Source organism: Juglans regia, chromosome 1, assembly GCF_001411555.2.
Source record: "Juglans regia cultivar Chandler chromosome 1, Walnut 2.0, whole genome shotgun sequence".
In the NCBI taxonomy this organism is placed as follows: domain Eukaryota; kingdom Viridiplantae; phylum Streptophyta; class Magnoliopsida; order Fagales; family Juglandaceae; genus Juglans; species Juglans regia.
The window spans coordinates 12,774,995-12,801,196 of record NC_049901.1 but is presented as its reverse complement, the minus strand read 5'-3'; the positions used below and the strand labels follow the sequence as shown (position 1 = coordinate 12,801,196).

Below are 26,202 nucleotides of genomic sequence, written 5' to 3'. Positions count from 1 at the left end.
ATATTCCAAGAACGACTATCTATAGAGGATAAGCAAGCGCGGCACGACCAGGCAGCAGGGTGGGTAGGAGCTCTATGGACCCTTCACCATCGTCCCCCAGGCTGGCCACCAAAAAACAAAAAGAAGAAAGGAAAAAGAGGCATAGGAGAGACATGACAAACAAGATATGTGCATTAGTTTGTATGTATATATATATATATATATATACAAGTCGTTGAGCGACAAAATGCAAATACATGTATAAAAAAAGGGGGAGAAAGTGTAATAAAATAAATAAAATATTTAAGCCTCAATGCCAAGAGCATCGGTCTCAGCAGTAGCAGGAGTAAGGTTGGTTGGCTCCACTAATGCCGATGCAGGTGCGACTGGACCAGGGAAAGCATCCGGCATCTTTTTCCTTCCCAGGTTGTGGTTGGTTTGAAAGGATGCCTCATTGGTAGGAATTTTGGCAAGCACAAGCCGCTGAAGGTACTTAGTGAAAGATCTTGAATGTAGCTCCAGACTCTCCAGAAGAAATGCCCACATTGATCTGTAGCCTTCAACAACCCTGCGTCCCCACGCCTCGTTGCGAAGTTTTGGGAACCACCCTAGCTGCCCTTGTAAGGTGAAGGTGGTGTCTTGAAGGCTTTGATTCAGCAACTCCAACAGGTCCTTCTCCTCTCGCGCTTAGGATAAGTCACCTTGAAGACTTTGATTAAGCAGCTCCAATTGAATTTTCTCCTCTTCCCACTTCTGTTTGTGCTTCCGCCAATGACGCTTCAGCTTCTTCACTCTTTTGCACTCATCCGATAGGTAGAGCCTCGTCCTCTCGAGGTTGCGCTTTAGTTGTTCCTTCACCTCCTTTTCGTTGCAAGCACGGTCTAAGTTCTCCATAGTGGCGGCCTCCTGATCATCCACGATGAAGGCAGCAAGCTGAGAAGTACCCTGGCGATATAAAGAAAAGACTAAGAAAAAAGAAAAGAGAAAAAAGTAAAAGGCGGGAAAGAAGTGGTCGAACCTCGTGAAAAAAACCAGACAAGTACTTAACAACCCAACCAATGGCTTCCTTTCGGCTCCCTCCATGACCAGCCGAGATAGAGAAGGAAGGGCCTCTGCAAGGCTTGTAAACTCAGGCAATCCCACAGAGACCTCACCAGGAGCAGGTGGGTCTCCGCTCAAAACTCCCTGACGGTGGTCGATCGCAGCATTGGGAAGAAAGTCGTCCCCCGCTAGACACTCAGTCTGGGCGAGTGGTTCATCACTCGGACCCTCACCGGTTGCATTGCCTACAGAGCCGCCACCATCGGGGAACTTAACCTGGATGAGTGGGTCGGTGACGGGACTCCTCAGACCATTTTCAGCTAAGACGTGCAGAAAGGGACTCTCCCTCTATAGGAATGCGGCCTGGATAGGAGAATCTACAACTGGACTTTTCAAACCCCCTAGAATTGCAACGTCTGGAGGGGACTTACTTCCTGGATGATCCTTTGCCTCCACATGGTTGCTAGAAGTAGCCGCCACCCCTTCATCCGTAGACTCAAGGGAATGACTCCTAATGGCCAAGCGAAACGGAGGAGGAGAGATCCATGAAGTAGAATGTTTCCCCTCGTCAGGAGTGGTAGAAGTGAAGATGCTTTGAAGGAGAGCGTCCATCTCAACCTCGCCCCCGGATGCCTCAACAGTGACCATAGTAATAGGATGGCCAGCCTCCAAGGTAGCCAATCCCTGCATTAAGGGGTCCTATACCTCGGAATGAGGTCTGTCCTCAGCCCGAACCCTCAACCAACGGAGTTTCTTCCCATTGCCTGGTAGAGGAACGAGGAATGCTCTCGAAGCTATGCGACTTGGGGTAGTGTGGCAACCGGCCTATCATCAAAGGGAAGGTGTCCAAGGGAAGGCAGAGAGCTCCTCAAACTCTCCTCGAAAAGGAGGATATCGTAGAAAACATTGTCGGGAAGGTTCTACACCCATTCTCATACAATCGCGATGTGTTACGCTTCATAGAGGGTGGCTATAGGACGCACAACCTTGTCTTCCAAAACTTTTGCCCAATCCATTAGTATTGAGAACTCCCAAAGGTTCATCTAGCCGACCGAAAACTCCCACCCACAGCCAGATACGAAGAAGAATTTAGGAGACCAGTCTTTCACTTTACAGTACTACATCTCCAAGGCGACTAGATTGTGGGCTGTCTTGAAACTACATACATTTTCCTTTTACCGTAACACCCTATGAGTGAGGAGAAACTAGCGGCTAGTAAGATCCGCATCGTCCGGGAAGGATTCCAACAAAGCTCGTCGCCAAATAATGATACAGCACATCAGTAATCTCCAAGCATTTTGGTGCAGTTGGGAAGAGGCCAAGCCAAGGCAATTCAGAAGGTCATGAATAGGGTGAGGGAATGGCAGTCTCAAGCCGCATGAAAACATGGAGGGGTAAAGGACCACCTTTGTGAAATGACCTTGGACATCGACAACGCCTTCATCAGGGACCGAAACTTCGAAGGAAGTAGACTCTGGTAGTTGGTAGTGGAGGGCTAAGGAGTCCAACATTGGTTTGTTGGGGAGTCGAGCGCCATCTGCTACCCAGAAACAATGGCCCAGTATCAGCAGAGCCCCAAATGGAAACGTTTGGTTGAATGGATTTTTCAGAGGCCATCACTGTTAGAACACAAAGTAGCAAAGAAAATCGGTCGAAGAGAAGAAAAATCAAGAGAACTAGAATAGCGGGACAATCACAATGTAGTGGGTGGAAACTAGGTCCCACTCCCACATTTTATAAAAAGAAGGTGATGATTATATTCTCATGCACTGTGGCAACAAGGATACTCGCAATTTCAGATTCGGGGAATTCAGTTTATGAAGTGACGCAAACAACAGTCTGACACCCCTTCATTAATGAGGTTGAAAAGATGTTATGAAAATGTGAGCCAATCATGAAAGATAGGAATGCCGTCAGAAATACCAATCCACATAAGCCTCCCGGACCTCAGAAAACCTAAATAAGGTTCCCGACCTTGGTAAGAAGGCGGGATCGAATCATGATAAATTCCTACCGTACTTGTCTAGTGAGAATTAGCGGGGTAACTGTAAGGGGATTTTTCCCTCAAGGCCCAGAGGCCCAATTAAGCCCAGCCCGAAGCAGAAAGCCATTAACTCGGCCCACTAAGAGGCTCCTCTGTACCTGACCTGTAGAAGGGATGGTGCTGCAGAGGATGAGACCAATGTTTTGAATACCGTACCAGATGGCATACCGGTCAAGACACTGGAACGAAATATTTCGGTACCAGTACCATTTCGTGTACCGTTTCGGGATAATTGATATATGAATAAATTATATATATAAATATATAAAAATTATATTATAAAATAATAGTCTATATACGAATAAATTATATATAAATGCATATATATATATAAATTATAAATAGTTTAATCTGAATTGGGAGTCAAAAAATAAGCTTGTAGTTTGAAAAAATGAAAACAAAAAAGTTAAAGGCAGAAATACAGGCTGGTACGGCCGGTATTTGGGCTGGTACAAAACACCTAGGATACCTGTACTGGCCATTGGGCCGGTATGAAAAATTTTGGCCATACCGGCCTGTACGGTACGAAATTAAAAACACTGGATGAGACTCGTCGATTTGAAGACCACTCGGGTAGTGTCCAGTCCTCGATTGCCCACCCGCACAACAGCCATGATATACGGGGAACCATTGATATACTGACAAAAAATGCATAAACAGACCAAAGGGAAGGCAGACTAGGAGGAGAAAGTTGGAGCACCACGCCGCATTAATGGTTCCTCAACCCGGACAAAACGCCACATTAATGACATCGTCACAGAGCCATGCCACATTTAAAGATTCTGACAAAAGGAACAGTATGGGGAACACCGACATCATGAAAGCAGGTACGATCTGCTTCTCAGACTAGTAGTATAAATAGCAGATCTCAAGTACGAGAATAATCTGTCTCTGATCCCTAGACTCCCTTATTTGCTACCCTCCAAGAATATTTATTACCTTTGGCATCGGAGGTTACCCGACTCCGAGGCCGCCCTCTTAAAGGCATAGTCTTTTCTACCTTATGCAGAGCTCATTTTTTAAGGCCTGAGTTGTCGAAACAGCCCAAAGGTGTAACGCCTAGTCTCCGAGGGTCCGGAGAGTTAACTCATATTACCAGATAATCAACTCAAACATTGCTAATACTCTTCCAAAAGTTTCAAATCAAACATAAACACTTCAAATTTAATTAACCACACATACTCGTATATAAAATCATCAATACAGTAACCCCAAAAATTACCAACTTCTCTACATGTCACCTAACTCACATTTCCACAATATAATTATGAAAAATCACCAATACTTATCGAAAACTTTCTATTCTTAAGTTACTATTCTTAAGTCATCTCACCCAATTCTTCATAGTCCTGATCCTCAGCTGAAATATCCAAAAATCATCTAAAAATATTAGAGATAAAAGGGAGTTGAGTTATCAACAACTCAGTAAGCAGAGAACATATACTAGTATGCAAACATGAGCATTTACAGATTTCAGAATGCAGAACAAAACACTTTATTTTCCAAATGGAGAGTCAGAACATGTTATCAAAAATATTAGAGCGAAAGTTCAAAAATATTCTTATTCAAATTCTTTTGGCATAGCATAACTGACCACCATCATACCAGAGCATCATATCACATCAGAGGCCATGTTTAACCCCCGTGGTAGGGTTGTGCAAATCCCGGTAGCTAACCGAGTAGAAACAGAATGTGAATTTTTTCTTTATTTATTCTTGGACCCCCGAGTGTGCACACAAGAAATACCACCAGAAAACAACTTTATTTCCAAAGTGGGTGCACCAGAAAACAGAATAGTTAGTACCAACCCAAACAGAAGCCACTATTAGCACCCGTGGTAGATCAAATAGATCACCATCCACAAACCACATCCCGATTCAGAATGTCATGCCAAAAGTTTTCAGAAATCACATCATATCAGAGTACGGAATACCTTCAGAACATAACATAGTTTTCAGAAATCATATCATATCAGAGTACAGAACATCTTCAGAAAAGAATAGAGTTTTCAGAAATCACATCATATCAGAGTACAGAACATCTTCAGAACAGAACAAATTTTTCAGAAATCACAAAACATAATTTTATGCACAAACTTTCATATTCGCTCTCTTTTGCACAATTCAGAAGCAAAATGCAAAATAGCTCATGTCTACACCAATCATGCCAGAAAAACTTTATTCTTAAACAAAATCTCATGAGTAATGCAGAACAAATAACTGAAGTAGTTCAAATCTCTTTTCATAACAAAACATGCTTATTTTCAAAAATCAACCTCAGTCCATTTTATTTTTATGCAAATCTAGTATAGGAACCTCGCTTAACTGGACAACTTAGCTTTTCAGAATTTTCCTTAAAAATGTCGAGTCGACTATAAATTATCACCTATAAAAATAATCACGTAATTTCTGTAAGTTTTCAATCAATTACGGATTTCGATATTTAAGCCTAAACTTCTTAAATAACCTATTTTAATTCCTCAAAACTTAAAACTTTCATAATCCCAAAATATATCATCACTTCCTAAAATCATCAATATCCACCAAACCCACGTCAAACACAAAACACCAATATTTAAACCCGAAACAGCCAACAAATCTCATAGCATAAACCAATCACACCAACAACTCCATCCAATCCAACCGACCCCCTTACTCCTCGGACTCAGTCCGGCACAACCAACCAATTCACAATAAATATGAGTTAGTGCGAAAATATATTTAAATCTCAAAAGTTGTTTAAGAAAATACTTACAATGCTATAATATAAGTTTTGAAAGATCACAGAGGTGCTATAAGCGGCAACGTAGCAACAAAACAGTACCAAATGCACTGTGGTCATGGGTCTCAAAAACCCACTTTTGAACGGGGACAAACCAAGACCCAAGATTGCTAGGGTAGGGCTTAGGGATGTTGGTGAAGCTAATGGTGGTGGTGGTTGGCCGTGGGTGGCGGCGTAAAGGGTGGTTGAAGTGCAAAAGAAATGCCCAAATCCGAAATGGAGTTGGATGTACTTCACCGGTGGCAGATCGGAGTTGGGGTTAAATGTATTGGATTGCTAGGAGATCGAGGATGAAGTAGTGAAGAAATGGTGGCCGGAGGTAGCGCGACCATTTCTTCATAATTTTCATGTATGATCATATTCAATTTGAGTTAAAATTAATTCATGTATTATCCGAACTCGAGTCACCCGACACGAAGTCCACCCCTAGATGTGAGAGTATGCTTTAATTTGGACACCAAATGCATACATTTTAAAATGAGGTCATATAAGTTATCAACGTCTTAATTATAACAAATATTATCTGCAATTCATCCGTACGTACAAGAACTTCGTAACATGCCTTTAAGAAATATCAAAGCATTTTCCGTGAGTGATTAGATGCCAGGTATATCAAGCAGCCAAGGTGTTTTGTATCTGATCTTTTTCCGTCTTGGATCTCCCTGATTCTCCTTATGAGTACGCTCTACGCAACTGAGTTAGTATGTTTTTCTTTTTTCTTTTTCGGGTTGGTTCAAGTTGAAGGCATTAAATAGATGTTCCTTCCAATTTGCCAATTTGGGGTAGATGACGTTATGGCTGATGAAGGATTGGACTTCAAGTTTGGCAGTAAGTCCAAATTCATGAAGTCGTGGGTCGAAGTATAAATATCAAGAACAGTACGAAATATAGATCAAACACGTTCATCATAATTTTAATTAGAAAAGACACTTAAAAGACCTCAGTTTTAATTACAAAAAACACTTTAATTCAATCTTAATACTAAAGACCAATTCAATCTGTTGGGATTTATATCAAGCACATGAAGCCCTATAAAGAAAGTATCAAGAGATAAATCACGAGATTAATCATCAATATACCCCATTTTGCCTCCATAAAAATTTTCCTGGAAACGGAGGCCACAGGCCACACAAGGTAGTGTTTTCTTTTTCTTTAGTTGTCCTTCTCCGACCTCTGGAATTACGACGCCGGGAAAACATTAAACTGAATAAGTGGGTTCGTGAGCTGAACGGGCAGGACATTTCCATTGTTGGGTTCGGGTTTGGGCTTTCTTAACCACGCTCTGTACTCCAGCAAACAATTACTGAAAATTACTTCATATTGTCATCCAATTATGGCAAGCTTCGTAATTAATAGCAATAATAAATGAGACTGACATAAAAAAGATTCACAAATAAAACATGGATAAAATCCTTTAGATCTATTTTAAAATAAAAATAACTTTACAATCTGAAGTATCACATTAATTTGTAAGTTTACTTTTTATGTATTCCCTTTGTGGTTAGTATTTTCCAATAAAGAAATGAGTCGCATTCCCCATATCCCCAACCCCCCTTTAATACACAACACAAACACAAACACAAACTAGAATTATAGGGATGACAGAACCTAATGAATAACATGCACCACCCGAATGGTTCAGAGTATTAAGAGTAGAATAATTGGCAAAAACCTCAGTAACTTCTTTTTATCCATGCTAGTCTCTACGTTCTGCCAACAAAACAAAAGCAAACAAGCCCCGTTGGATACGCTCAAAATCAAAGCCGGCAGCAATACCAGAAAACACAAGCCCCCTCCCTCCCCACGATGAAAAAGAAAACCGATAATTACCAGCCAAAAATCCCCAAAATCACACTGAATAGTTAAACCACAAGTCTAAAAAAAAAAATACTCGGGTATATTTACAAGCATGAGTTAAAAGGTTAGCTTATCAGCAACTGAATCACATCAACATGAAGGGGAAAAATAATATTTCTAGAGGCTGTAGTACAAAAGGAATATCATAAACCACCTGGTGTATGACATAAAGAAAATGAACAAAATAAACAATGAAATTCTATGCTTCATTTAGCCCTTCTGAGTTTTTTCCACGTATGCCTGCAACAAATGGAAGCAAAATAAACAAAAGGTGCAAGCAAAATTACTCGCAAGTAATAATTACTACCATGAGTCTATTGACATATTTAAGTTGGGAAAAAATAAACTAGTGAAACCAGATGTAGTCTGCAGGCTTACCACAGTGAAGAAGGTAAGATGGCAAGAAGGGATTTCTTCAGCCAACAAATGAGTCATAGAGGTATAACCTTGTTACATTCAGTTTTAGCTCCCATAAAGAAAAGGAAAAGCAAAGGTGAATATGTAGTACCATTTCTTTATTGTCAAATGTTATAGGTTTTCTCCTTCGGGACCGACAAATATTTATTTTCATAATTTCAATTACTGCAGAAATTAAAAGCAATCAGGCATGACATCAAAGCTTATAGTCTCTTATTATTATTATTTTTTTATTGACACCGGGTGTCCGAGTAGTCTCTTATTATTAATAAAGACAACCAACCAACTTTAAAGTGCAGCTCAATTTCTTGCTCTTTTTCGCATTCTTCATTTTATTTTTTGGCTAATGAATTCTTTAGAGGAAATAATGAAGGGGGGCCATTAAATATTGAGCAAGTGAGTAAACCAGCACTCACCTGCACTAATTTAGTAAGCTTTGGTTTTGAAGATGACAGATAATGATCAATTCTCTCTTGTGTCTGAGGAATATTAGCACCCTGCCCACCAGTCACTTTGTCGACCACCTTCTTTACTATAGTTTTGTAAGCATCTTTGCTGATTTGACCTTCCTTCCACGTGGGTTTCAGAAGTTCCTTAACAAACTCCACAAGTGCAAATTTAAATGCTCGAATACCCTTCGCATCTTTGCTTTTCTTGCCCTCATCCTCCCCAGCATCTCCATCTGCATTCCCTGAAGGGCAATCTTCTTGTTCCTTTTGGTTCTCCTCTTGGGCTTGCTTCCTTTCCTCAGTCCCCCCTCCATTGTTTTCCATAGCCTCACCATGTGCACCAGTATCCAGCTTATTCGACTGTTGGCTCTTCTGATTTGGTTCTTCTGAACTGCCTGTCCTAGGCAAATCAGTGTCATTAGGCCCAACCGGAAAAGATGATGGGGATAAGTTTTTCAATGGTAGTTCTGGTTTTCCATCTACAGCACTTTTTGGTCCCAATGAATTTGATTTAAGACCTGGAGGATTGTTACTAGAGCCAGGCTTCTTAGATTCCACGCCATCACATATAGGATCATATTGCTGGGATCTGATGGCTTGATCTGTCTGAACGTGTGCCGCCAAAACTGGCTGAAGAGGCACTTCAGGGTTGGTAAAGGAAGAAATATCCGATGAATTATGGGAGTTTAGAGCAGCATAAAGTTGTGGAAGCTGCTTTCTATCACCAAAGAACTGAGCCAGAGAAGCTGAAAGGTTGGTAAGTTTGGTGAGCTGTTCACCGCTTACCACATTCTGACTTGGAGGAATTCCAGGATTTACTTGTAATGCACTATCATCACCAATATCTGGTTGGATGAGAGGTTTTCCCTCTGAAGAGAATGCTAGATTTTGTTGATATTTTATTGTTCCACTACCTCCTCTTAAAGGGGCATTGGGTGTCACCACTTGATTTTGTCCAACTACAATCATATTTGAAAGAGGTAAGGAGCTCAAACTCCGGCCATTTTGGTTGAAGCATTGTCCTGGCATGATATTGGCAGAAACGTTTAGATCAGCACTTGAACTAACAGTTTTTTCAACAGCAATCTTATCGTCACATGATACTACATTGGCACCATCCCCCATCAAATTGTGGTTCTGTTTGAAATAAGATTTTTCATTTATGATCGGTTGCACAGTTGCAGCAGCACCATGAAACTGAACCGAAGCCTCTTTAGTTATATCCTGTCCCCGAGCCATCAAAGAAGGATCATAAGAACCAAGAGATTGTGGAGCCTGAGTAATTTGACCATGCTCCTCTTTCACAGCATGGTTTGCAGACTGCACTCCATAATTCCAATCAGGAGACATGTCCATATCACCAAGCCATTTCTCAGCACCTCTCGATTCAGAAATACCGATGCTAGCACCAGCATTTTCCTCCATCCACAGGTGGCCAGCCTTCTCATTGTTCTCAACTGCTTTATCAACTGCCGGGTCGCCACAACTTTTCTTCTCTTTGTCCATACCATGGCCCCATCTAGTATCATCGATTGACCAACGAGGGAGCCTTGCTACCGGGGCACCCAACTTTCCACTTTTGTCCTCACTCTTTGTAGTGTCTGAGACAGTAACCGTATTGCTCCATTCACTCAATTTTGGGCCATCCCATAACCGGTCCACATCATCTGAATTGCGACCCAGCCCCCACCTATCACCTCGTGACCTTCCATCAGGACTTAAGTCAGCTTGACTGTGATGAGAAAACCGACAATATTTACCATTACGACAATTTCCTGCAGCGAAAAATTTACAAGGAACATCACCACCCCTGCGGTGTTCAGGCTCACCGCCTCGCTCAAAAGATGCATCTCTATTTCTACGATTTTCCCTTTCTCTGATGGCATCATTTCCAGACACTTTATCAAAACTATCAGAAGCACCATCGTGAGCATACCTACAAGATGCCCCCCGCCGACACTTTCCTCTCACAAAATCAGTACAATACGGAGTGGATCTTCCAATTCTTGATGTGTAGTCCCTAGTATCATGAGTAGTGGAATATTTTGAATCCCCATCTTTCCTGTGTCTACTCTCCCAGTTATCCTCATGATGTTGATTACCCTGGTGAAGAAAATGGCAATGATTGCCTCTCCTACATCTCCCAGCAGTAAAATCTCTACATAATTGAGTTGACGCTCCTCTGCTTCTACTTCTGTCATGGAATCCTGATTCCCGTCTGATGCCACGAACAGGGCTCCTGCTCCTGCTTAGGCTCCTGCTCCTGCTCCTGCTCCTGCTCCTGCTCCTGCTTCTACTCCTACCTCTGTACATATATGTGCAAATAATAAGGAAAGAAAATTAAGGAACTAAATGCATTTGGCTCTCACAGGTGGAAGGACATAAAATAATGAACACAGTTTATATATAATTTTCTTTGTAAGTAAAATAAAGTTTTAATGATTCAAGTAAATATGCATAGCCCAAGTACATAGGAAGTATACGAAAGAGAACACCTAGTTACAAGTTAGGAACATAGTTTTTATATATAATTTGAATTTCATATGTAAACTGTTTGATTGGGAAATGGATGCAATTTCTGATCAGCTTGGTTTGTTGTATGCAACAAATCTTGGCTGGGCTGAGACAGATAAGATGGTCTGGATTCATACTGGCAATGAGAAGTTTACAGTTCATTCCATGTACAAGATGCTGACTAGTCCGAATGCGGTACACTCTTTTCCTTGGAAGTGTGAGTAGGTGCCTTCAAAGGTCAAGTTCTATGGCTGGAGAGCTTCTCTAGGGAAAGTTCGAACCTTGGATAATCTTAGGAAGCATGGATTAATTGTTATGGATTGGTGTTGCATGTGTAAAAAATATGTAGAATCGGTGGATCATTTGTTACTTCATTGTGAGGTGGCTAGAGTTATGGTATGAGGTGATTAATAAGATTAGAGTGGCGTGGGTGATGTCTAGGAAGGTGGTGGATCTTTTCACTTGTTGGAGAGGTCTAAGGGGTAACTCTCAAATTGCTACTGTTTGGAATATGATCCCATAATGTCTTGCGTGGTGTATCGGGCTCGAGAGGAATGGCCTGTGTTTTGAAGATAAGGAACGCGCAGTGGACAAACTTAGATGTTTCTTCTTTATTACCTTATTTCTTTGGGCTTTGATCATTGTTTTTAATAGAACTAGTGTCCATGATTTCCTTGTTACTCTCTGTAGTTCCTGACTTGTAATTAGGTTTCAGCATTTGTATACTTCCTATATACTTGGGCTATGCCTTTTTACTCGTCTTAATAAAATTTTCTTATCTATAATATATATATAATTTGGATGCAGATCGATCGGAAAAATCAAGGAATCACACACACACACACACGCATCAAAACTATAACAAGAATCGCAAGTTAGGAGAATTCAATAAATGCATAAGATATATACATCAAAGGTTTATAGTATTATTACTGCTTTAAATAAGTAACCATTCTCCATTAATAGGCGCACAAAAAGTAGACGGGAAGGATACAAAAGATACTTAAAATATTACTACTAATAAACTGGACTAAATTCAGAACCAAAATGTGCATGACGAGTGAACAATAAAGTCTAGTCCTTGTCAAGACAAAAAAAAAAAAAAAAAAAAAAGAAAAAAAAGTGGAAACTCAAACCTGAGTGACCTGCTCCAAACATTTTTAGGGGAGGGACTGTGGCTTGGTCCTCTCCACTCGTCAAGACCAGGAGACATTCTCGTGCTGTAACTCCCATCTCCATCCCAGGCCACATTGGATTCCAGATTTCTGTTGCGGCCCCTATTGTAGCTATGATCCTTAATTGAGCCTCTGCTTCTCGGCAGAGGTTCACCTGATGCCAATCCTGCATCACGCTTTGATTTTAGCAAATCATTTGCCTCCACGTCAGACCATTTTGAATTATTATTGCCAGCAACCCCTGGAGAGAGCCATCCAGTTTCCAATTCTTTATCATGATAAGTACCAGCTTTTCCGGGCCAAGAATCATCTTGTACATTTTCAGATTCAAAGTGACGCTCTTCTTCTCTCAAATCCCACTTAGAACTACGTCTTCTGCTGCTTCCACTCATCTCTCCCAGAAAAAATCCTCACCACCTCCTTTTAGTAGAACCAGGTACAATCTGGAGAAAAAGGACAACCATTATATATATATATATATACATATATTTTTATAAGTAAGAAGATATTTTATTGATATAAAGGGTATAGCCAAAGTACACAGGAGGTATACATGGTGATATATATATATATATACACACATCAGCTTCAATGATATAAAATCTACTTTTTATAGAAGTAAGAAGATTTCATTAAAAAATACAAAAAATGTGGCCAAAGACATAAAATCTATCTACAGTCCTTTACTTCATTCTGCTCTCGAAGTCTACAGTACTGTTTTGATGATAAATGTTACTAAATAATTATTCTTTCCCTCATATCATAGAGACAAATCAGTATACATCATGCACCAATTTGATTCAGTCATAAATTTTTTTTTTAACAAGTAAAAATTTATTAATATCAATAGGCATAACCAAGTACACTGGATTCAGTCGTAAAATTAATAGAAAATCTAAAATTTAATGCTTTACGGGTCAAGATTATTGATCCAATGAACTCAAAAACAGTCCAAGGATAATGTAACAGAATTACAGAGATTTGACACAATCTGAGAAGTAACCATTTTTCACCAACTAGATGTGAGCAACATATGCATTGGTCAGGTATCCATTCCACCTAACAGACCTAATATCTTAAATCAATTTCTTTCAGTCGCATGTAAATGAAAGATCATGCATAGTTGTAGTGTAGACAATGAAATTTTGCTAAAACTCAACTAAAAAGGAGCATGCCTTTTGACTTGCCGGAATCACAAAGCAGCAGTTCATATTTCCATACACAAATTGGATTCAAATAATAAGGCAGAAAGGAGGCTATAGGAGACAGATTTTTGTAGAGGACAACCACACACATAAATAAGAGCAACTCTAAAAGTCAGTACAACCTGTATACAGAAATTAACAGTGATACACTTATTAGAAAAGGAAATGAGAACAAATAAACAAACTTTTATGATAGAGTAAAAGAAACATTGTAAGAAACAAATAATAAAAATCCATACACCTTTAGAGCATCCCAATAATTATTTCCCAATACAACATATAAACAATCTTTCAAGAGCCAAATCAAACTATTTACCAACTAGATTTACAGTTAGAACATGTAGAGACTGGATAACCACCAGCAAGAAAACTCCCGAATACCACAACAAATAGCATTTAAACCAGGGAATAGAAAAAAATGAATATGATGATTTCTGGCATGCACATAGAAACAGCAGCAGACTAGATGCACCCATTAATCAGTTATTTGCCGATTCATATCTTTTATGATTTTATTTCTCTTTTTATATTTCTATTTAGGTGTTTCTCTTATATGCATCCTCGTACTTGAGCTACAACTTTTGTGGCTTTAAATAAAATCTTCGATTACTAAAAAAAAATCAGTTGTCAATTCCTCATCAAGGTTGATAAAGAAATCTAAGAGAAGCCAAGTACTCTTTTGGTTTAACAGAATATTTATACCACTAACAATGAACCAAACTATTTAACAGACTATTATTGTAACCCCCAAAGTTTCTTAGTTTGTACATGGTTGTACTCCACCATAAGTAAGGGTATATAAATAAAATTTGGGCTAACACCCTCTTTTCCGGGAAAAAAAAAAATTATACATTTTCTAACCCCTAGGGGTTGGCTCAAGTGGTAAAGGCCTTGGGTTTGGGGGTATGCTCCCCCAAGGTGTAAGGTTCAAATCCCCTTGGGTGCTAAACAATCTCTAGTGGCCATCGAACTGCAGGATTTTTCCCTTGAATTACCCAAGGTGCGCTAGCAGGAAACTCCTTGCCGAGGGCCTGGGCACCCGCGGGATTAGTCGGGACACTGTTCCTAGACACCCGATGCCAATAAAAAAAAATTATACATTTTCTATCTGACTACCAAGTGCCAATCATTATATAAATTCCCAGTATTATTTAATGAAAAAGAAACACTGAGCAAACAAAAAAAAACAATGCAATCAAAAAGTGATAACACATGTCACCCACTCAACCATCGCAGATAGCAGATAGCAGAACTAAGTAAGCTCCATTTAGTGGAAATCTAATTTCAAAATTATTTGTCTCCTCTAGCTATCATGTGATTTTAATTCCCAAATTTCTACCTTATCCAACCAGGAACAAATAAACAGAGAACAGAAAACTCTTCTAGCACAACAGGAATCTGCATGTTCTACCAGGTAACCACCCCTCGTGTCCAAATAACAACCAAAAAAGAGAGGCCCACGCCTCGCATTTTGTTTTTCTCAAACCAAACATACAACTTAAATAAAATATAGAGCTCTTGCAGTAGCAGTTAATCCCGAGAACCCTATATACTGCACAAAATATACCAAATATAAATCCTACCCTCACCCTCACCCCCCCCCTCCAAAAAAAAAAAAAACACAATTGTTTCATAAAAATACAACCCAGGTCCCTAAAATGAAAACAAAATGAAGCACAGTTTTCTTGGAGAATACTCCATAAAATTACATGGCCAGGGAGGAGGCAACAAGCGCACTGACAGCTGATAGTCCATTTAAGTTTAGTTTGTTTCTCTATTTTTTTTGGCATAAAACCAATAATATCGTAACGTATAGATGATGGCTATTGTCTAAGTTTGTGTAGCAGAGATATATGATATAGGTGGCTGGAAATCACTTTTGCATTCAGCTACCCCGTAATCCCACCCTTCCCAAAAAAAAAATGTATCTTTCCAAGCTCAGGCGAATCTGTTTTTACTAGCACATGGTGTGTGGGACAAAACCTCGACTAATCCAGGGGGTGCACGGGCCCTTGGCAAGGAATTTCAAAAAAGTACACCTTGGATGATTCAAGGGGAGCACAGGCCAATCTTAAATTTATCCAAAAACATCAGAACTGAGCCTGAACATCAAACTAGTTAAGGATACTTCGCAGCCATAATGAAGGCAAGACAATAAATGTTTTCTAAATCCCCAGATATTTTGACATCTCAATACCTCAAAGTGATAACCAAAGTAATTTTCCCCAGAGCCACATGCTCAACTTCCTTTCCAGGAAAAAGACTTAATGTGAAAATCTGATGCCTGATGCAAGTTCGTTAACTTATCAAAAGCATATCCAGAAAATCCATATATCACGGTTCTGATAGACATTATTACTTGGAGAGAGAGAGAGAGCTTCAAAAGTTTCACGTACATTAGAACCCTAGACAAACATTTGACACGTCCATAACTTCCGTAAGAGGCTGAGTTTCTAACTTCACACAAGATTATTAAGGCCTTCATCACAAGGAATACATATACACACAAGGAATACAAAAACATATGAACAGGTGTCTGTATAAATGCTGTGTCTGCATGTGTGTGTGTGTGTGTGTGTTGTGATATCCATGCTAAATCCCCTAAAGGCATCACCATCATTCGTATCCATCCACCAGTTTTAAAACCAGAGAATTTTCATCTTTAGCAAATGTTGACTCTCACGTAGATTCTAAAATCCATACTCAACGCTGACCAAAATCGGTAGCCGCTGAAATCTTTTAGTGACAAAACGAATCCTAGCATTTGTTTTTTATATTTCAGCCAAAAGCTTGGAAAGCCAAAATTTGATTTAATTTACACAGTTATAGAAAAATGGATTTTGCCTAATCATAATCAAGCATGTATTATTTGGTCGAACATTATAGTGTGAGAATTCAAATAAAAAAGCCACAATTTGTTTTTAATACAAGCAAACAACTTAAGATTTACAAACTAGAGGGTTCCCCAAAAGTATCTTCCTTTTGCAATACAAGCAAACAGTTAAAGGTTTACAAACCACAAGATTCCCCCAAAGTATCTTCTTCTTTTTTTATAAGTGTTCCCCCAAAGTATCTTCTTTTTGCAATGACTTCTCAAAGTTCACGAATAATATCCGTTACAACAGTACCTGTCATCAACCCCACCATCTACCTGATAGTTAACTAGTACTCTTAAATTCAATGAAGATGACTTTGTTTTCGGTGTGGTTGTAGTTGGCCGAAATCACAAATTTAGGAACACAGCCATTCTTAAGTCCAAACACTTTTTGTATAGATTTTATCTACTGATATTTGATGTAGATCTACAGATCAAATCTTGATTTTGATCAACAAATAATCACTCTTAAAGATCAATGTCCACCGGGCTTTAAAATGAATCTTTTGTTCCAAACTTTCCACTCCACAGCAGTGAACTTTGAGCATCAACAACTTCAATAAGAGTTATTTTGAATGTTGATGTATTCTTTTCCAGTTTTTGAACCATGGAGCAGGTCTTATGAGGCTATCTCAAAAGCATTTGGAGCAATCTCCACTAAAACGACACGACAAAGGTCCATTAATATGTGCAAATATCCCACGTTGCACTTGTGGAAGGATAAATATCACTGCAAATATCATTGCATCAATTCTTTCGAATGCACTCGGTATCCCTCCATGCAGTGACCTCGTGAAAATACTGCAGAAAAATTATATGTATATTAGCGCTCAGCTAGATGGACTCTTATTGAGAGGCATAGAACTAAAGTACACACGAGACTTCTATCCTGGTACCTAGTCTTTTTGGAGTCTAAGCAATTTACCTGAGCACATAGATGAGTGATCTAAGACTCAAGCAAAGGATTCACAGGTACATTTAGAGTTATTAGAGTATGGAAAGTCCTAAAGTCGTAGAAAAGGGTTCCCATGTATTTTATATCATTCAGTAGATTACTGAGTCCAAGCGGGGCAAAGAAAGAGTTCAAATCGCGCTTAGAAATCCCCCGAATATAGAGATGGGAAAAAAGCCCAAAAAGTAGCACAAACATAAACACAAGTACGCAAGGTATAACCCTTATCGAAGTTCAAGAACTACATAGACTTCTCAATTCAGATCAAAATCATTAACCAGAGAAAAGAAACGAATAAAACCCTAGGATTATTACGGAGATACGGCGCAAGATCGAACAAATGAGAGTGAGAATAGAGGACTTACGTATAATCAGAGAGAGAGGGAGAGCTTTAGAACCCTAAACCGCAACGGAATGACGCCGCGAGCGGACATAGGGAGGAGGAGCTGAGTTTGTCATAGCCATTCGGAGAGAGAACTGAGAGCAGTACGGAAAGATATTTCGTAGCAAACCTAGATTACGAAACTATCTTGCTTTTCTATTTTCTGTTTCTTTTTTAACCCCACGGCCATAAATCGATCTGGCTTAAATTGGTCTTCTTGATTTTTTTTTTTTCTTTCTTGGGCCTAGTTTTTTTTTTAAAAAAAAATTTGTCATTTCCTCTTTTAATAAATCATTTTATATTTTGTTTAAGATAATTAAAATAAAACTTTTAAGCTAATTAATGTCTATTATGTAAAATGAGCACAAGGTTAAAGCCTACCGAAGATTCATTTTAGATGAAATATCCTAGCACGATGATAACAAAAAGTAAAATTCTAAACTCGTTTGGATTCAACTCACGGCTCTTTTAATGGCCCATGGCTCTGCATAGATGATTTTAACGACTTATTAGGCCAACAAGACAAATATGGTGGCAGACCAATAACTTCCTCATCTATAAGCGGCCTACAAAGTTTAATGGATTCTCATGGTCTCATCGATATTGGCTTCTCGAGACTTGTTTCCACATGGACAAATAATCGAATGGGAAATGCAATAATTAGAGTACAATTGGACCATGGTATAGCCAATACAAATTGGCGCCTACTTTTTCCATATGCCACTATCCAACACATAGTTTCTTCAACCTCTTATCATAATCCCCTCTTGCTTAACACTATGAATATAAGGAAGAATCTCTCTCCTTTTAATTTTGAGAAATTCTAGACTCGAGAGCCACTCAACAATGTTATAATTCAAGAGGTATGGAACCATCAATTTTACAGTCTTTTATTATGTGCAATAAAATTAAAGAAACAAAAAAGGCACTCAAGCATTGGAATAAAATCCACTTCGGGAAAATCCAGACCAACATCCAGCATCTCGGGTTAGAACTAAGCAATCTCTAGAGTAATCCGCCGAACCAGTGGAGCTTACAGAGAGAGAAGTTTCTTCACTATAAACTTCAAGAACAACTCAAAAAAGAAACTCTTTGGCGACAAAATTCAAGAATTGAGCCACAGCTGACCTAAACACAAAGTTTTATCATTTGTCAACGACTATCCGTCGAAGAAGAAATGAGATCGACTCAATCAAGCTAAACCCAGGTATTTGGACAATGGATCAAGATATCATTGAATCTACTTTCATAGATTATTTTAAATCCATTTATATCTCTATAAATCCTATTTTCCCAGAGCATCTAGAAAACCTTTTTGAAAGACAAATTTCAGAGGATGAAAATAAACTCTTGATAGATATGCCTTCGGAATTGGAAATTTTTGGTGTACTCAAACAAATTCCAAATCATAAAGCATCAGGACTAGATGGGATGACAGCTCTTTTCTACAAACATTACTGGCATATTATCAGAAAAAATGTGGTCGCGACGGTTCAAAATTTCTTTAGAAGCGGGAAACTTTTGAAACAAATAAACCACACCCATATAGCCCTCATCCCAAAAATAGTAAATCTCGTTTCCCCTCAACATTTCCGATCAAAAAGCTTGACAAATGTCATTTATAAAATCATCAGAAAAATTTTGGCAAATCTATTGAAAAAAATCCCTTCCATCCATAATTTTTTCTTTCCAAACAGCCTTTGTACCTGGTCATAATATCAAGAAAAGTTCTATAATAGCTCATGATATGTTTAATCACCTAAAGCATCACATGGGCAAGAAAGGTCAGATAGTTTTAAAGCTAGACGTAGAAAAAGCTTTCGACTTTATTGAATTGAATTTTCTTTATGCTGTTATGAGAGTTTTGAGTTTCAACTCAACTTGGATAAATCTCATTAAAAATGCACTTCTACGGCTCTTTCTCTATTCTCATCAATGGATCCCTAAAAGGTCTCTTCAAGGCACAAAGGGATCTTCGGCAAGGCAACCCCATCTCGCCCTTTCTGTTCATCCTATGTACGGAGATACTTTCAAGGCTATTGGCCAGATCAAAAGTATTGCAAAAGCTAGAAGGTATTAAAATCAGCAGAGATAGTCCCTCAATATCTCACATTCTTTTTGCAGATGATTTAATAATCTTTGCAAAATCAAAATGAAGGTCGATTCAGGCGATCAACAATGCTCTAGATAAATATCAGGCTTGGTCTGGCCAGCGCATCAATCAAAGCAAATCATCTATCTACATTACTTAAAATACTAGTCAAACAACAAAAAGAGTAATCTTAGAGAATATGTCATACAAAGAGTCGACCTCAAAAATAAAATACTTGGGCATGCTAATAACATTTGGTCGATCCAGGAAAGAGGACTACAAAGATTGTTTGGGGAAAATTAATAAAAGGTTGGATGGTTGGAAATAAAAAATGTTCTCTCAAGCCAGTATAACTCTGCTCATCAGATCAATAGAAAGCGCCATCCCCCATATCAAATGTCAACGCACATGCTTCCAAAATCAATCTGCAAGAAATTGAACACAAGTTTCAAAAATTTTTTTGTGGGGAAAAGCAAATAACCAAAAGCACAAGCTGTGCCTAAAATCACGGAAATCTATTTGTCAACCGAAAAAAGATGGTGGATTGGGATTAAGATTGATGAAAAATATGAATGTGCCTTTGTTAGCGAATACAGGATGGGAAATGAGCCAACCAAGCAACAATATCTGGCACAAGCTTCTATCCAATAAATATTTGAAATCAAACGTCTTCGAATTAGCAACCAAAAAGGTAACTGACTTGAGTCTCTGGAAATGAATTCTAAAGACAATACCATTAGTGGAAAAATGTACATGTTTCAAAATTGCAAATGGTTTGTCTGTAAGAGCTTGGCTAGATCCCTAGATTCTGACTCTGGAAATCTTTAAACATTTCCCTCTCACCCACACAGCTAATCTCTCGACTACCTCAAGGTCTCAGACCTGATCATTCAAAATAATAAATCTTGGAATCTCTCAATGTTAACATCCCTGTTACAACAAGAAAGCATAAAGGAAATCCTTGAAATTTCTTTACCCAACTCCGATTAAACTACGGATTGTGCTATTTAGACTAAAACCCAAAATGAGATTTTCTTTATTAAAAGTGTCCACCATCTTGCATCAACTAACGCCAACTACTCCAGAGAAGCAATCCCGGATATTTCATGGGGGAAATTTGGAAACTTGGGATCCATGACCGCCACAAGCTCTTTTTATGGAATATATTTTGGAATATTTTACCAATAAGAGATCGCCTTAAAAGGTTCATTCCGAGCATTCCTTCCATAAATTGCCCGTTCTGTGATGAAAAAGAAGAGACTCTCTTGTACCTATTCATTGAATGCCCTATAACCAGAATTCTCTGGAGTTGTAGCAGATGGCCTTTAAATCTATTTTCTCTGGCAGTAAATTCAATGAAGGATTGGTTTCAGTTTATTTTATACCCTCAGAAAAAACTCGGTCTTACCTCCCAGGAAGAACACCCCTTCAAAATTGTAGCTAGTATGATTCTAGATTTTATCTAGAGGCTTTGAAATAACCAAGTCCATAATCACAAAGAACTCTCTCTTCACAATCTTTCACAACAGCTGAATCTCTCTTATCAAAAAAATTTTCATGCATGGAAAGAAAAGTTTGAATCCAAAGTGGAGAAGGAATGGCAAAAACCTCTCACAAATCAAATATGCATATCCTTCGATGCAACAGTCCAGAATTCTTTCTCCTTGGCTTCAGCTGTAAGTAGAAACTCAACAGGAGAAGTCATCGAAATTTGGACCGAGACAAATTTTACTGCTACCCCGGTGATTCCAGAGGCACTTGCGGCAAAGTTAGCTCTTAAAATGGCGGAACGCCTCAACCATCCCTTTATCTCTCTAGTTGGAGACTCTTAATTGGTGATTTCTTCGATTTATAAAGAGGAACAAATTTGGCAAATAGCACAATTTCGGATGATATTGCAAACTCTTTGAAATTTCACATGGGCTGGAGTTTTCACAAGATTGATAAATTCTAAAATCAATTTGCACACTCAGTTACGAAATGGGCAGTTACAAACTCTTTGTTTGGTAGCATTCCATTAGAAATTATTCTTTCTACTATTTTATATATCGATAGTGGGAAAGACCCTCAGTCGTTTGTAATAATTTATGTTTTATTTATAATATGCAAGCTTGCTTAGAAAAAGAAAAAAAAAAAAGAAAAAGAAAAAATAGAGGGTCTGATAATGAATAAGACTTGATAAGACAGAGCAAAAATGAGACTTAAAGATGAGTAGAGGCAACAGAGAAATGCGCAATCTTTTGAAATTTAAAGGATTGCTAGAATGAACGAGAGAATCAAATAGTTCCAATACCTTTTTATTTTTATTTTTAGGGAGAATTCTATGGGATTAATTGTAGAGAGTGAGGCAGGTTTGAAGGCTTAGATGAGATAAAAAAATTATCATCTAATCTCATATTATCTCATCCCATCTTATTCTATAAAAAATTCAAATACAAAATTTTTAAATTAATCATTACAACTTTTTCAAATTTTCAAATGAAAAATAAAAAATAATTCCTACTTTTTCAAATTTTCAAACAAAAATAATATTATAAAACTATATTATTATAATATTTTAACTTTATAATATTTTTTATTCAACTTTTTCTCTCATTTCCCAAAACTCAAAAAATATTCAACTCAAACTATCTTACTACTATTCACAAATTATCTTATTACTATTTATAAAATTATCATCCCATCTCACTACTATTTACAAATTATCTTAGTGAAGATTTAAAACTTGTATCAAACTCTACTTATAGTGAATTTTATACTTTAGACTTGTAATGGATTTAGCACCAAGAACCACCATTTGAGAGGAGGATCTGACCATATACATAGTACTTAGGATTGAAAAATGCATCTAACATCTATTAAAATAGATTCATATACATTGTATTTTCTCATTTGAGATCTGTCACGAAAAGCAATAGCGATGATATTATGAACATTTTACATGGCTTATTTCATTGTTACAATAATCTATTGACCACAAATGAAAAGGTTGGGGAACTAACAAAAAATGGTTATAATTATATGGTACGATCAATAGCTAAAGATATCTATCATTCTTTTTTTTTTTTTCTATATGAAAAATGGCCAAAATTAAGCCTTCATATTCTTAACCCCTCTTTTTAAATTAAAAAAAAAAAAAAAAAAAAAAAAAAAAAAGATGTTAGTGTGGAATACTAGTGTGAATTGCATTAGAGCACTCTAGACTCTGGTTCACCATTTTTATAAGCAAACCGTTGGCAAAAGCATTTAAGTTCGTGAAATAAGATTATAAAAAAAAAAAGAAAAAAAAAAAAGAAGAAGAAGAGAGAGAGAGACTATAGAGAATGTCACTGCAAGGTGATTTCAAAGGAAATTTTTTAGACTACTTTATCAATTGTGATACTCTGTATTTTAATATATTTTAATTGAATGATTATTTTAATTAATTTAAATATTAGTTCTCTTGTTTTAAAATTTATTGAATTTCTCGTTGGTTTATTTTATGACTTTTTTTAAGTTGTGAAAATTATTTTGTTATGCTTTATTAATATTAATTATTGTTTTACATTTAAATTTCTCTTAATTTAAATTAGTTGTTTGTTGGTTTTAAAATTATTGTGTTATTGGATTTAATTATTTTATTTTACTTAGTCACTGTGTTTAAATTAATTTTATTTAAACTGTTGTTTTGAAATGATTTTCGTTTGATCAATTTTGTGACTCAAGTTGTGAGGATTGAATCTCATTTCTTTCCATTCATTTTTCTTTTTCTATTTTCTTTCTTCTTTCTTCTCTTTTCTCTTTTTCTTCCTTCTTTTTCTTCATTTTTCCCTTACCTCCCAGCCGTGCCACCCCCCCTCCCCTCTCTCCCCGTGCATTTTTCTTCTTCCTCCAACTTGCACCTCCATGCGCCGCCATGACCGACACTGCCCCTCTCCTTCTCTTCCCCTCCGGCCGGTGACCTCACTCCTCCATTTCCAGCCTCTCCCGCACTGTCGTTTGTCCCCACGCACGACTTGAAGCGGCAACCTCCTCTTCACTCCAGAGCCGTCGTCGCTCCACCTCCGGCCATCATCTTTTCACCACATCATCCTCGACCTCCTAGCAACCTAATGCACCCATCCTCAGCCCCGATCTGCCACCGGTGAAGCACATTCATCTCATTTTTCGATTTGTACATTTTGGCCTCAAATACCTCCCACGCCGCCACCCACGACCAATCACCGCCACCACTAACTTCACCGACATTCCTAAGCCCTTCCTTCGCAATCTCAAGTCTTAGTTTGTCTCCGTTGAAAAGTGAGTTTTTGAGACCCATGGCCTAGTGCATTTTGCACTGTTCCGTTGCAGTGTCGCCACCTTTTGCACCTCCGTGATCCTTCGAAAATTATAATAAAGCACTGTAAGTATTTTTCTAAATAATTTTTGAGATTTAAATGTATTTTTGCACTAACTCATTTATTTACTGTGATTGGTTGGTTGTGCCGGATTGAGTCCGAGGAGTAAGGGGATCGGTTGGATTGAATTATGGAGTTATTTGTGTGATTGGTTTATGATAAAAGATTTGTTGGCTGTTTCGGATTTAAATATTGGTGTTTTGAGTTTGACGTTAGTTATGGTGGATACTGATGATTTTAGGAAGTGATGATATATTTTGGGATTATGAGGGTTTTAAGTTTTGAAGAATTAAAATAGGTTTATTTTAGAAGTTTAGACTTAAATATCGAAATACTTGATTGATTAGAAACTTACGGAAATTACGTGATTATTTTTATAGGTGATGATTTATAGTCGAGTTGACATTTTTTTAGGAAAATTCTGAAAAACTAAGTCGTCCAGATAAGCGAGATTCCTATGCTATATTTGCATAAAAAAGAAATGAACTGAGGTTGGTTTGTAAAAAAATGTACATTTTGTTTTAAAAAGAAAAGATGAAAAATAACCTCAGTATATGTTTTGCATTCACTCATGAAATATGTATAAAAGAGAAAATAAATACTTTTAACATGAATAATGTAGACACGAGCAATATTTGACATATTTCTTAAATATGCAAAAGAGCGAATATGATATCATTGATATTTTTATGCATGTGATATGAAATGATTTGGATCTATTTTTGATCAAATGGAAATGATATGAATATGTTTCGCACGTGTTTTGATATGATATGGATATGATAAAACTTTGGCATACTTATATGTTCTGAATATGGTTCTAATATGATGATACTGGTTCACGTAATATGGTTGGTACCAACATGATATGATGTGAGTGCACCCACTTTGGAAACAAAGTGGTCCTTTACGTGTTCTTTCCTGTGTACACACTCGGGGCTCCGAGATTGAAAAAAGAGAAGTTTTACGATATGATACTGCCTGGTTTGGCCACTAGGGATATCACAACCCTACCACAGGGGTTAAACATGATATATGATATGATACAATATAACATGATATGATAAAATAAAGATGTTCAATTATGTTATGCCAAAGCGTTTTTTAATATGAAACGGATATTTAAATATGTACAGTTGGTTTTCGAATATGAAAATGGTTTTTGATTACTAAAAAGGTCTTTGATTATGAAACGGATCTTTGAATATGAACAGTTGGTTTTTGAATATGAAAATAGTCTTTAAATATGAAAATGGTCTTTGAATATGGAAAGTGTCTTTAAAAATAAACAGTTAAATTTTGAATATGAAAAGTCTGAAAAATCACTCTGATTTTCTGATAACACGTTTTTGAGATCTGCATAAAAAAATGAAATGTTTTGTTTCTGCATACTGAACTTTCTGAAAAGGCTCATGTTTACATACTAGTATATGTTCTCTACTTACTGAGTTGTTGATAACTCACCATTTATCTTCACAATATTTTTCAGATAATTTGAATAGCCTAGCTAATGATCAAGAATATGGAGCATGGGTGAGATGAGTTAAGAATGATGGTTTAAGCATAGAAGGTTTATATGAGTATTGAGGATTTTCATTTAGTAAATTTGTTGTGCTCTGATGATGTGATTTGTTGGGAGGTTGATATTTATATTAAGATTTTGTATAGTCTTAGAATAATTATTCTAGAGTAATTGATGTGAATTAATGAGTATTTTATGCGATAGAGAAAAATTAGAGTATGTACTATGTGGATGGAAAATGATTTTTAAGTGACATGAGTTAATTCTTCGGACCCTCAGGGACGGGGCGTTACATCAATCATTTTCAGAGTTTTTTATACAAGGCTATAATTCTATCTTAGGAAATATTTACACTTTATGACTCATAATATGCAGTATTTTTTTTTTTTAACGAATAGTCAGGGCCACATGTCCAATAGTGACCCTGCCTAAATTTATTTAAGACCCTTACTTTTAGTGGAGGAATACCGTAGTAACACCATAAATGTAACGCCCCGACCACGAGGGTCCGGAGAGTTAACTCACATCACCCAAAAATCAT

General features: G+C 37.6%; 1 protein-coding gene across 3 annotated transcripts; it reads right to left on the bottom strand.

The window, feature by feature from the left end:
- Positions 1-7,671: 7,671 nt before the first annotated feature.
- Positions 7,672-17,828, bottom strand: LOC109021004 (zinc finger CCCH domain-containing protein 38). 3 transcript variants are annotated; one of them, XM_019003543.2, is made up of 5 exons: positions 17,655-17,828; positions 16,480-17,138; positions 12,219-12,700; positions 8,536-10,873; positions 7,672-7,942 (listed from the first exon to the last, which is right to left on the bottom strand). In XM_019003543.2, the coding sequence occupies exons 3-5, from the start codon at positions 12,647-12,649 to the stop codon at positions 7,913-7,915; spliced, it is 2,799 nt and encodes a 932-aa protein (XP_018859088.1). In that variant the 5' UTR covers positions 12,650-12,700; positions 16,480-17,138; positions 17,655-17,828; the 3' UTR covers positions 7,672-7,912. The 3 variants fall into 3 exon arrangements, with proteins under 3 accessions (XP_018859088.1, XP_018859090.1, XP_018859091.1); XM_019003545.2 differs by lacking the exon at positions 16,480-17,138; XM_019003546.2 differs by lacking the exons at positions 16,480-17,138; positions 17,655-17,828 and adding an exon at positions 13,433-13,851.
- Positions 17,829-26,202: the final 8,374 nt, after the last annotated feature.